The sequence below is a fragment of the Myxocyprinus asiaticus genome, chromosome 27, assembly GCF_019703515.2.
Source record: "Myxocyprinus asiaticus isolate MX2 ecotype Aquarium Trade chromosome 27, UBuf_Myxa_2, whole genome shotgun sequence".
Taxonomy (NCBI): Eukaryota; Metazoa; Chordata; class Actinopteri; order Cypriniformes; family Catostomidae; genus Myxocyprinus; species Myxocyprinus asiaticus.
The window spans coordinates 24,742,325-24,756,614 of NC_059370.1; the positions used below are offsets into that span (position 1 = coordinate 24,742,325).

At 39.4% G+C, this 14,290-nt stretch overlaps 1 protein-coding gene across 3 annotated transcripts in view; it reads right to left on the minus strand.

The window, feature by feature from the left end:
* LOC127417877 (teneurin-3-like) overlaps nucleotides 1–14,290 on the minus strand; it is a 209,726-nt gene that overhangs the window by 39,919 nt on the left and 155,517 nt on the right. For all 3 annotated transcript variants that reach the window (XM_051658120.1, XM_051658119.1, XM_051658118.1), the window contains 2 exons: nucleotides 11,813–12,080; nucleotides 10,802–10,945 (listed from right to left, as the gene is read on the minus strand). In XM_051658120.1, the coding sequence (XP_051514080.1) occupies nucleotides 10,802–10,945; nucleotides 11,813–12,080 (412 nt within the window). The remainder of the gene's footprint in view (nucleotides 1–10,801; nucleotides 10,946–11,812; nucleotides 12,081–14,290) is intronic.

Below are 14,290 nucleotides of genomic sequence, written 5' to 3' on the forward strand. Positions count from 1 at the left end.
TAATTATCGACATTCTTACGCAAACTTATCAATTCGCTTCAGAAGACTGGAGTTGTATGGATTACGTTTATGCTACCTAAATGTGACTTTTGGACAGTCAAAGTGCTGGCATGCGTGTACTTGCGTTATAAAACCTTAATTTGTGTTCTGCTGAAGAAAGACAGTCATACACACCTGGGATGGCATCGGGGTGAGTGAATAATGAGAGAATTTTCATTTTTGGGTGAACTATTCCTTTAAGAACGACAAAAAACATGACTTTGGTTTTAAGCAAATCAATATATTTAGATATTAGATCCAACAAAATTATATACACTTACAAAACACAGTCGAAAGAATCCAGAGTCTTCGTCGCCAAGGATAATGGGAAGAACGTGAACCACAACAGTTTGCATTGCAGCGACATCCTGTGTCTATCAAAATGAAGATACAATAACACATTAGATTTATAAATTAACCATAGGGAGTAATAAAGAGTCTGTGACAGATGACTGGTTAAACTTATGGCAGAATATATATTTACAACTCACAGTTTTACACAGACAGCTTCAAACATTTATTAGGTAAAATAAGTCTATAAATTCAATTAGTAGACATAAAATGTAAGTTAATATTAATAAATGATTCACCTACCTTTGTATTAACGTGGTGTAGAATGTTTGAGTGTTTTGTCAAGCATTCCCTTTTCGGATTTAGAAAATGTCAATAAACGTGGAGTATGGTGGTCCAATGACCCACAGAAAAGCTTCAGTACATTTTTTTTAGATGCAATTCTTAAGAAATCTGAAGAAATAAACCATCCAAATCATGCAAGGGACAAACCAAGTTCAAGCCAAACTTTTAAACAATACCACAATGTGTTGACAATTCATCATTGACTAATGAAATTATATGTTTCTGTTATATGTCTCTTGTATCACTCTGTGATTTCTTCTCACATAATAAAATGATGTTCACTTAAAACAATACATAATTTAATTTCTTTGGTAAAAAGTTGTGAAATAAACGGTATAAAAGTACAGTCAGTTGGTCTTTATCGCAAAATAAACCCCTTCAAGTCAAGCTCTTATCCCGTGTTGGGCAAGCTACTCAAAACAGGGTTGCTGCAGAGTTTTGGAAATCAAATTTAAGACCTTTTTCAAGACCTGAACAAATAAATTTAATACAGCGTATACCCATACCAAAACAAACCCACACAATCTCAAAATAAATAATGTATCACAGAATCTTACTTAAACTGGCATGGCACACAGTAACATGGCCTTAACACTGCATAAAACAGGGTATAAACAGAGTATCTGCAAGTGTAAAATACTCAAGACATGTTTTACACACACACACACACACACACACACACACACACACACACATATATATATATATATATATATATATACACACACACACATCACATTAAAATTGGTTTATGAACCATTATATAAATAAATACAAATTAGAGGTTGACCAATATTGGATTTTGCTGATATTATAATGTGTTGAAAGAAAGGCAATTAATCTGGCAACAGTTTTTAAAATCTGTAGCCTATATTGTTCTTAGTCTTCCCTTCCTGTGATGGGGAGGGCCAGACAGAGGCTACAAGAGTCCAAATTGAATTAAATTCCAGATGCAGTTTATGGTGCAACCAAAATACCAAAAAAACAAGGATTTGATTCATCGCACAGAACTTTTCACTTTAAAGGCTGATAAACTCCAGAGACTGTTATTTTAAAATGTCTGTGCTTCACTTTTTCCAGCGGCTCATTCAAATACATAAGGGAAATAAAATGTGCACTCCTACAATAATCTGCAACGTAATAAAATATTAAAAATTAAAAGTAAACATTGTCATATTTCATCAACACTACAGTATATTATCATCATCAACAGTTGATCATTAGTGATCGTTTGTCATAAATTTACGATATGGCTGGAAATATTCACAAGCCACCGTGTGCTTGGAGAAAATACAACAGTGCCACATTTTCACTTTGAAGGACGCAGCACATGCATTTATTTAATTAAATCGTATTCATTTTAAGTTTGATAATCACATTAGGTCATATCATGATTCCTGTCTTTCCGCCCCCAAATTAAGATCTCTTTAAATTATAATTGAGACTTTTGTTACATCATTTAAGATATTTAAGATATACCACATGAACCCTGCAAAAACAATTGGCTAGCTAAGCTACCAACTACTCAACAGAAAATGTTGTTAACCTCTAAGGCCACTAAGCGTTTTGATACTCTTTTGGTGATAAATGGTCTTTACCTGCAGTAGGGCCTAGTGCAACCAGCGTTATAGTTTTCTGTGTTTTAAAACATTCCATTAGTGTACTGACGGTGAGAAAACGCTTCAAATGATTCAACAGCGCATGCGTTTGGTTTCTAAATTGTTCAGATTGAGTCGCAAACCGATTCAGAGCGTTTTGCTATCACGTGTGTCCAATTCATTATAAAGAACCGACTCAAATTAATGATTCAATTTTGAATCGGACATCTTTATTTCTGAATCAAAACTGGTGGCGACAGTAAACACCGGATCCACGACATGATGTAGCGGTGTAGCTTCTGTCAACGCTACGCTACCAAATCAAGAAAACAGCTTAGCTACTGAAAAGCTATTATCTTAATTATCTAGCAGCCAATGGCTTTACAGAAATCATGCTCCAATATCTTTAGAATAAAACAAGATCGTTTCACTTCATGTCTGGGGCCTGATCACCCAGTTGGAGTACTTGTGATAACGAAAAAATGACTGCACATTATTCATTACATTTACTGCATTTTTCCTTTATATATTTATGTACTGATGAAGTTGGTGTAAAACTTACTGCCGTCTGACCCACACAAAACAGGAATTCCGGAATGCAAGTCCCAGACCGTCCAGTGAAGCGAAGTTGCTTTTGAATGCATGTGGCGTGTACTTACAGGCTGCTCCTGCGCATGCTCAAAAATGGAAGACAGCCTCATTTCCCACCGCTTCGAAGTAATACAAATAATTAAGTTCAGTAAACTTAATTATAATGTGTGAAGAACCAGTTGCATCTTACAAAGTAGGAAAAACTTAATCATATTGACTAATGTCAACATATTAGGAAAAATTAAGTGAGATAAAAGTAGTTTTATTTAGTTAACAGTGCATCAACATTTACAGTGTAACAATGAGATAATAAGCAAGAAGAAGAATGGATACTATTAATCCTATTACACAAGAAAAACTAACAAGAGTAAAAAATGTAGAAAATGTGCCAAACCTTGAACTGTTCCTGACTGCATGTACACTGTAAAAAAAATTGAGGTAACCTAAAATGTGCATTATGTAGTAACATCAACATTAACTGATTTTATTAAATTCCGAAATGTTATTTAACCTGACTAAATTACCTGACAAATTTGGTTACACCAACTGAAATAAATGTCATGGATTAGATTATGTACACATTGATCCTTGAGCTACATTGATCCTTAATGCAACAATTGCAGGTTACCCCTTTATCAATGTAGCACCTGTGGCTCTGCATGTCCTTCCAAAGGATCCACATGTATACAGTGGTACATTAGTCCCTGAAGAGGTGGGCATACTGTGAATTTTGTTGGTGTAACTTAATGTATTCAACATTGATTAAGGGATGTTACTTTTTTTTTTTTTACTTGAATAAAAACTTATGTTACCACATTAAACAATTACTGTATTTTAGGTTAATAATTTATTTCAGTGTAAACGGAATCTCAGAGGAAAATAAATAAAACTAAATTATGAATTATGATGCAATTTGGCACACATACTTTACAAATTACTAACTTTAACCATCCTAATATTAAAAGTGGACCTCATGGAAAAATAACAATTAATAAAAACATCTATGATATTATCCCTTTAGTATAATTAATAACAAGAACTATGCATAACTACAAGCAGTGTCACAGAATGATTAAATTTAAAGTATCATGTTCATTAGTATTTCTCAGTACTCATGCACATGATTAACCTGAATATTATTGGCTCAGACCCTCGAGGTAAAAGGGTTGATTTGTTTTAGCCCCTCTCAAGAATGTGTCAACATCTTTGAACAAAATGGAAATTGTATTCTATGTCAACTACAGTAATGCAATGCTTATGCTTATTGATTATTCACCAAGCAAATATGCTGATCAAATAGCAATGGGATAAATACAACTATTTGGTAAATGTCAAGCAAACAAGCAGAATGTCCAATCATCCAGGTGTTCTTTGACATTCCTAAATATGCTTCAGACAAGGCACTCTGCCCTATTGGAAAAATGTATCTCAGAAAAAAAGTTTGAGATAGACACCAATATAAAGGGTATGATAAATAATTAAAATCACCAAGAGAATGGTTGTTATAAGGACAGATAAAAGCTCAGCACTAGGGAGTAATACAGCAACATATGCTCACATCCAGAGTTTGCACGGCTGTTGACTGCTGATCAGACATGTAGGCCACAATCTGGGAGGACATATGAGTGCCTCTGCATGCAGCGAGACAAATGGGATTGTCAAAGAAGATCTCCCTTCCATAACTTGATTACATTTGTGACATGTTCTCCAGGACAAAATGTTTTCCTCATCTCCTTCATTTCTTGTGCATGCCCTCTGATGTAATGCCCTCAGAAATGCACTAATCGTAAAGGAGGAAAAGGAAGCATGCAAAAGCTTTCATCTAATATTAGATGAAATAACCAGGGGGAGTCAGATTTATGTCTTAATCTCTTTTAAGAGCCATTCTTCTCAGAGTAAACCTATAATATGATTCTTAAGAAGATTAACAGCATGTGGATTTATAATAAGTCACCCTGTGTAAAATTCACCTAACCACAAATCTACTGTTAACTGCTAAAGGCCTCAATATACTTCCTACAAAACTGAAGAACAAACGGGTGTCTTTTTTTTGGGGGGACTGATTGGCCTGACTTTAGAGTTTTATTAAAGGGAATTTGCGCGGATGGGTCCTGTATGAAGTTAGGGAGATATGCAATGTGCGATGCTCTGGCAGGGGAGGCGGAGCCGGGGCCGTCCTCAACAGCTCCACGTCATAATGACGAGAGAGGGGGAGAGGCTGCAGCCCCTCCCCTTCTCAGGGAATTCCCTGAGGGGGATTTCCCTTTGGAGCAGTCGCGAGACGAAACCCTCAAACACGCCTTTGACCAAGTGAGCATTATCGATGGTCAACGACTCCAGCCTGACATCGCCCTTTCATACCCCTATTTTGCAATTATAAATGAGCGGTTGTATAGAGTGACACAGGACACTCAGACCAAAGAGGATACAACCCAACTTTTGATTCCAAGGAGCCGTCGGGAAATGGTATTCCAGGTGGCTCATTATAATCCCATGGCAGGTCACTTAGGAGAAAGGAAGACACTGAACCGTCTAATAGCCCATTTCTATTGGCCGGGCATTGGCGGCGATGTCCGCAGGTGGTGTGCGGCATGCCGCGAATGCCAGCTGGTTAACCCACTGGCCACCCCAAAAGCGCCATTGCGCCCTCTCCCTCTGATCGAGGTCCCCTTTGAGAGAATTGGAATGGACCTCGTCGGGCCATTAGAACGGTCAGCACGCAGACATCGCTTTGTATTGGTCCTAGTGGACTATGCAACGCGATATCCGGAAGCAGTGCCTCTTCGCAACATCTCAGCACGCAGTGTTGCGGAGGCACTCTTCAAAATAATCTCCCGGGTGGGGATTCCGAAAGAAATCCTCACCAATCAGGGCACAACGTTTATGTCACGGACACTACGCGAACTGTACGAGTTGTTAAATATTAAATCAATTCGTACCAGCGTATACCATCCTCAAACGGATGGCCTGGTGGAACGTTTTAATAAAACCCTCAAAAACATGATTCGGAAGTTCGTGCACGATGATGCTAGAAATTGGGATAAATGGCTCGACCCCCTGTTATTTGCAGTACGAGAGGTTCCGCAAGCCTCCACTGGCTTCTCCCCATTCGAGCTGCTGTATGGGCGACGCCCATGCGCTGTGCCTGATGTATTGCGAGAGGCCTGGGAGGAGGGACCTTCAAACAGTAAAAATGAAATTCAGTACGTTCTTGATCTTCGAGCAAAACTCCACACTTTGGAGCAGCTAACACAGGAGAATTTGCTCCAAGCTCAAGAATGACAGCGCTGACTGTATGACAGGGGAACTCAGCTAAGGGAATTTGCACCGGGAGATAAAGTGCTTGTATTGCTTCCCACATCGAGCTCTAAATTACTTGCCAAGTGGCAAGGACCCTTTGAGGTCACACGATGAGTGGGAGATCTCGATTATGAGGTTAAACGAACAGAAAGAGGGGGCGCACATCAAATATACCACCTCAATCTCCTGAAATTGTGGAGCCAGGCGGTTCCCGTGACATTGGCTACGGTAGTTCCCGAGAAGGCGGAGCTCGGACCGGAGGTGAGTTCAAAACATAACCAGTTCACCCAGTTCATTTCATTTGCGGAGACCACCTCTCACCGAGTCAACTCACAGAGGTTGCTAGGTTGCAACAGGAGTTTGCGGATGTGTTCTCCCCTCTACTGGGGCGTACAAACCTCATCTATCACCACATCGAGACTGAGCCGGGGGTCGTGGTACGTAGCCGCCCCTATCGATTACCCGAACACAAGAAGAAAATCGTTCGGGAAGAATTGGATGCAATGCTCGATATGGGGGTAATAGAAGAATCCCACAGCGATTGGTCCAGCCCAGTAGTGCCTAAGAGCGACGGGTCTGTGCGATTCTGTGTGGATTATAGAAAAAAGTCAACGCGGTGTCTAAATTTGATGCGTATCCAATGCCTCGCGTTGATGAGATGCTCGATCGGTTGGGCACTGCTCATTTTTATTCGACATTGGATTTGACGAAGGGTTATTGGCAGATCCCCTTGACACCAATTTCCCGTGAGAAAACCGCCTTCTCCACACCGTTTGGATTACACCAATTTGTGACACTTCCGTTCGGTTTGTTTGGGGCCCCGGCTACGTTTCAGCGTCTCATGGACCGAATCCTCAGACCGCATTCAGCCTACGCCGCTGCCAATTTGGATGACATCATCATTTACAGCAATGATTGGCAGCAGCACATGCAACATCTGAGGGCGGTCCTGAGATCGCTGCGCCGAGCGGGACTCACAGCGAACCCGAAGAAGTGCGCGATTGGTCGGGTGGAGCTACGGTATCTGGGGTTCCACTTGGGCCACGGGCAGGTGCGTCCCCAAATTGACAAGACAGCGGCGATTGCGACCTGCCCGAGACCCAAGACCTAAAAGGGGGTGAGACAGTTCCTGGGGCTGGCTGGCTATTATAGAAGGTTCATACCCAATTATTCGGACGTCAACTGACGTCAGCTGACTGATCTCACTAAAAAGGGAGCTCCAGACCCGGTCCAATGGACGGAGCAGTGTCAGCGGGCGTTCACGCAAGTTAAAGCCACACTTTGCAGCGGGCTGCTTTTACATTCACCTGACTTCTCTCTCCCTTTTGTTTTACAGACAGATGCTTCAGACAGGGGGCTGGGGGCCGTACTCTCGCAGGTGGTGGAGTGGGAGGAGCGCCCGGTGCTGTACATTAGCCGTAAGCTCTCGTTAAGGGAAACTAAGTACAGCACCGTGGAAAAGGAGTGTCTCGCCATCAAGTGGGCGGTCCTCACTCTCTGATACTACCTGTTGGGGCGGGCCTTCACCCTCTGCTCGGATCACGCCCCACTCCAGTGGCTCCACCTCATGAAAGATACTAATGCCCAGATCACCCGTTGGTATCTGGCTCTTCAGCCGTTTAAGTTCAAGGTGGTCCACAGACCGGGGGCGCAGATGGCTGTCGCCGATTTCCTTTCCAGAAATGGGGGGGGGGGAGTGGTAGGCGGGCCGGATGCTGCCCCGGCCTGAGTCGGGCGGTGGGGATATGTGGCAGCGGGGGCGTGGTCAAGCATCTCTCCGGAGAGAGAGAAAGCGGTAAGGGCGCTTACACCTGAGTTAAATTATGTCTAACACCTGTCTCTAATTTCAGTGAGCACGGGGAGAGCGGCATAAATAGAGCCACACAGCAGTTGGAGAGAGAGCCTGGGCACGGACTGTGAAGCCGAAAGTTATTAGTATTACAAAGTTGAGAGTGTATTTTGTAAACTAGTTTGTGGATGTTTTTGTTTGACTGTGTTATCCAACAACGAAAAGCCCTGAGAGTGTGTATGTGCTGCAGTGAGGAAAATAAAAGCGCCTACCTGAACCAGGAAATCTGCTTCTCGCCTCCTCCTTCCACTGAGAAGTGCTACAGATTCATTCTAAACTCCTATTTTCAGAGAGCCTACTCTGCCTGTTGTGATTGGTCTACCGCTTACAGTGCGTGTCAGAAAGGAAATGCCCACTACCATATCCGAGTTTCAGCTCCGTCTGAAAAAATGTCTATTTTACCTTAACAATTTGAGCCCGAGTCCGATAGTGATACATCGGAAGATCAACCCAAACCACCATCGCAAGCACGACGAGAATAGGACGTTTCTCAGTGGTAAGTTTATATGTAGTTTGACAATAACGTGAGTTAGCCGGTTAGCAGAGGCTAACAGGCTAACAGCTTGCACCTGGTTGTACATGTAAACAGACCAGAGGCGGGTTTTTTGTTACCAAATTACGTAGGTTAGAACAGGAAGTAAGTCTGGACTCGTTTCAGGTGTTCAGAATCGGTTCTTTCTTTTGGGAGTCAATAACTCCATATTTCGTGCACTTTGATTTTTGAAACTTTGCAGACTTTTTTACATTCACAAACAGCTATATAACACACTACATGAAAGGTAATATTTGAAAAACCATAATAGGTGCTCTTTAAGGAATAAATTCTTCTCAAATACTCTCTAGTGCCCATTCAATCATGTGCCATCTGCAGCAAAAGCCATTCACACATCTGCCCAAAGTAAAATATGCCTCTATCATCATTTTATCTTTGTTCTGCACATTAACACTTTTATCCACTCTTTGCAATTGTAACAGTGACATAATAAATTACAATAAAAGAGTGTAACCGGTGCATATTATGGCCGTGTGTAGCATGTTAGCGCATTAGCGTCATGAATTCATAATGTAAACAAGACAAATAAAACATTATCTACTGCATTTACTGTATATTACTTTAAATTATCATTGAGTGGTTAAAACAGCTTCTTTTACTGACCTCATGTGAATTCTACTCAGAATGATTGATAAAGTCATTGATAACACATTTTTAAGGTTTTACATGTAGCATACTCATATTTAAACCACATCAGTGTGGCAGGTGTCTGAATGTTCGGAAACAGTATACTGCTGCTTGGCTGTTTAGAACTTATTTTACTCCTGAATGAAGAACAAAGAAGAACTTCTACAGAAGTATATCGAGGCCTTAAGAGTTATGAGTTGTTTTAAAAAAGAACAGAATATCATGTTATGTTATATATTTAACAGAGCTGAAAGCTCTAGGACAGATGCTCAATGCCTCAGTGCTCTCCATTAGAATATGCAGTTCCCAGTCTTTTATTTCACCACTTTCAACTGTGTCTGTGAAATTTTTGACAGATTTAGTTCACAGAAACAGCAGAAAAAGAAAAAATGCAGTTAACATTTAACTAAAAGATTATGCACTTTAGCAGCTAACAAAAAATCTAAGCAGTATGACAATCATCAAAATAACGGTTATTTTGCATAATGGAAATGGACATTTACTAAGTACAATGATATGCACACTGCATCCTTTTGAATTTGGCAAAACAATTAATTGCACTATTAACTGATGATAATCAGTATAAACTATTACATGTTAAAATGCCAACATCATTCCCGTAATAACTGTATAATTAAAAATAATATAATGAATTAAGCCTCTATGTTGTTGAAAATCTGCAATTGGTTTAATCCACTCTGCCGCTTGAGGTGTAAAATGAAGATTTAAACTCATATTGTGCAGGAATGGTGCTTAGACAAGATAAACTGTCTAGAGGTGCAAAAATAAGGGCTGAGCAGACGGCCATGACCATTTGTTCTGCAGGTCGTCGGATTAAAGGGTGTGGAAATCACAAGGCCAGCTGGCCAACTGTCCAGCGAGCAAAAAGAGGCTTAAATTCTTCGTAAAGCATTGGTTCAGGAAAGGCAAAATCTGATGGTGTCACATTAACAAATTCTAGAATAATAACCTGAGACAACTGCACCTGAATAGTGTCAGTCTAATCTTGTGTTGTCTTTTAGGATATTATCATGTGCAGCAGAGCTGAGTTCTCTTTCAAAATGTGAAGTAAAATAAGACTGCTGGATCTGGTTCAAACTATGCGTATCACAATCATTTATAATGAATAAAAAGATGGCATTATGTAGGTGAATATTAAGATTTAAGCTGACAGAATGGGCTTCCTTGTCACCCAGTTTCATTATGAAGACAAAGGAACAAGAAACGCCAGGTGGAATAATGTAACATTTCCATACTCGCAGTTGTGTTTTAATGGCACTTTTATAGAATTAATCTGTAAGTATGCATTTTCTGCCTGAAAACTGGCTAAAGTTCATTCAGCCAAATCATGTCCCCCCCCAGTATGTTGGAGAGCACAGCTTTGACTTGGCACACTGTGTTAATGATTCCGATTTAATCTGTCATCCCTGTGAGCGATTAGCCCTTTCAAACTCTGCTTTATTATGTGCAAATGAGGCAATGAACCATATTTCACGTTTAGATGAATATTTATGGCAATGACTCTAGGTAGAGGCGCTGACCCCTGAGTTGGCAAGAGGACATGGCCCATTGGAACCACCTCACGGGGAATAATAAAGAGATTCTCACCTTTCGGCACATCCAGGATGTGATGCTTATCCAGGGTCCAGCCACCCAGGTTGGAGGCCTCCAGCTCATATCCCTGCAGTGTGGCTGTCCGCTTTTCCCATAGGATCACATTCAGGCATGATTCATACTCAAAGCCCACAGATACTACAGCATAAAAAAGCAGGGCAAAAGTTATCTATTATCCATAAATGACATTTTTTCCACCTACCTTGAATTTACAATTTAAATATCTGGAGATATTTCAAGATTTTAAAGGTTTTATGACAACCCTTTTAAACATTTTAATTCTATATGTGGCTCTTTGAAGTATTTCTTACTAGCACAGTTTATGTGGCATTGACAAACAGTATAATCGGTCTTGTCTACTCCGTTTATGTAAATAGAAACTGGTGCAGTAACTATGTCAGAGCAGCTACAGCATCATTAGGGAAGATATACTTTAGCAAACCATATACTTTCAATGAGACCAGTCTTAGCAATGTATTCCAAATGGGCCAGTGACCTTCTGAGAGCTGGTGGTCCTTAGTGTGGTTCATTTGTAGGGTAGTTTATATGCAAACAGTCAGCAATATGTAGATGGCCTTAAAAAATGCAGATGCTTATGGATTTTATTTATTGCTTAATCGTGATCCAAATTTGGTATTGAAAAAAAGGTTTTTTAGCAATGTATAAATCATTAATTTTGTCATATGCAGGTATTAAAATAAACCGTAGAATTGTCCTTAATTATCTGTCTTATATCCCTTTAACAACAATCACTTTAAGTTCCTGGAATATTCAGTTCAACCTTATAGCCTTTATGATCATAACAATAAATTAAGTCTTCTTGGTGTAATCAGCTTGACTTTAACTTTCAGTTTGTAGAAAAATTCATCTCGCCAGTGTCACAGAATTATCTGGGTGGAAAAAGATTAATTGTCTCTTGGTTTAAATCAGTCCAAGTTAATAATATATTCATACACAGAGGGCTTTATATAGACCTCAGTTTCCTCTCATTGTTCCACCACTTACCCACAGCCTCTGCTAGTCCGTAGACTCTCTGGCTGTACGCATCAGTTTTGTCCCAGATAAAGGTGTAGGAGAGCAGGGGTGAAGCCGGGAACTGCTTCTGAAACATTCTGCCCTCCACAGCCACCATGAGATGGACCTTAGCCAAGCCGAAGGGCACACTGGACTGGGTCATAATGACCTTCAGAACTGGTTTGTAGGCTGAGGCACGTGAACTCAAGTAAATCAAAACTAAGTCACTTCCAGGAATTGCGGTCTGCTCATGAAGAACCTGTGATTAAAAGAGTTTGCATGAGAGAAAGTTAAAAGATTGTAATGTAAATGTCCTTGGGCTTCCAGTAAGGGTGGCAAAACAATTTACAGTACTAAACTAAATAAACCAATGAAGTATTAATTATTTCATTCTTATTATCATTCTTACAAAAAAGCTTTAATACATTTATATTTTACATTTTCATACATTTGTCATCATTTATAACAAAATGCATTGCTGCTTCATAAATTCAATATATATGCTTTTTTGCACATTTTATGAAGCCTATATTTATAATGCATTGTAAAGGCATTATACATGCATTATAATGCATTCATAATGTCTCATAATACACCTTATAATAAGTTATAACGTCTCATAAATAATTATAACTACAGTTATAATACATTATAAGACTTCCCCTATTCATAGTTATACTTTAGAGTATGATGCATTACAACACAAGTAACATCCAGTTTCAATGCAGCAGAAGCTAATAAAGTTAATTGTATAAGTGCTGTCATGCAAAAGCAGCATAGTGTAAACAGTCAAAAGGCTTTATGACATGATCATAATATAAGTGGTTTTGCCTGCATTAAGTAAAGTTACTTAAGCAATATCACACGAGCAAGAGTGCGATATGGCCCTACATCAGCACTGCTGTGGTTCGGCTGCAGGCACGAGGCCGCAGGCCGAGTGCCGTAGGTAATCACAGCAGTGCTGATTTAGGGCCATACAGCACGATTGTGAGTGTGATATTGCTTATAAACAACAGTTCAATGAACAAGTACCTTTAAAAAAAAAATAGGAAAAACTGAGTACGGTCATTAAAACGTATTTGTGAATGGAACTACTATCTTACGCGACAGATCAGAACCTGACGTTGCTGGTTCAAACCAAATGATGCATCCAAACCTTCGTTAGAAATTCAAAAATGTCACTTCAGAAATAGTATCACGGCTTGTGCTGTTTTTAACAAGTTATTGGATAAACAAGGATGTGTGTGTGTGTGTGTGTGTGAGAGAGAGAGAGAGAGAGAGAGAGAGAGAGAGAGAGAGACAGAGTGTGTACGATCACCTGTTGCCACACCCAAGCAGAGAAGCTGTCAGCTTTCTGAAGATCAGCTTTCTCAGTGGAAAATAGCCGTCCAAGCAGGGGTATTTCTCCCTATTTCACGGTAGCCGGCGCGCAAGAGTCTTTCACTATAGAAACCGCAATCTTCTCTGCCATTTTAAACAGTATGTCCTCTCCAATGTGGAAAGTCCGGTAAGAGGTAAGCGCATTGAGTTGTGTAATTAATCAGTCTGTTGTGTCTCTCAGCTGTGATGAGCCGTAATGCTGAAGTTGTTCGTTTAAAGCCATTTAAAGCTATTTCCAACTTTAGTAGTGTAGTAGTAACACAAGCAATCACGTAGTGCTGTTGTATGTAAACACTGGCTGATGCGGATTCACTTCACGTCACCTAACTGGCTCATATTACACAGAAAAATGATCTTTTGCCACCACCTGCTGGCTAACATATGTAATGTAAAAAAATAAATAAAGTGTAAAACACATCTGCACTGCTCTTACACTTTAGTTTAGAATGGCACGAACACGAGCAGAGTGACACACAGTGAAGCGTCCGAGTGCTGATGGTGTGAGACCATCAGTGCTCATGGAACATCTCTTGTCCAATCAGATTCGAGGACTGGAACTAACTGTTGTGTATAAAATCTTCTTATAAACAGCCATAACATAAACTTGTAACATACAATACAAGTCAAACTTATACAATGGAAGTAATTTATAAAATAAGTCTCCAAACAAGATTCACAAACATTAAAGTTTATTGAATAGAATCCAGTCTGGAATCAGTTAAAAAAATATATATTTTATTTGGGTGTGTTTACACCCAAGAAGATTGGCTACATGTGTGATCAACATACATATTTTATTTCTGTTTATAACAGTTTCTGATATATTATATTTTAACCTTGTAGCTTATCAAGTGTTTTTCATAATATATCTAAAATTTACACTGAATGTGTGTTATTTTGTATTTTGTACATGTGTAATGTATATAATTTCCAGCATAATTAATGTCTTATAACCACTAAAAATATCTTATGGATGTGTATAAGAAGACATTGCTTTTGTCACTTTACTTAAAGCATACCTATTATATACAGTATATTACATATATATATATATATATATATATATATATATATATATATATATATATA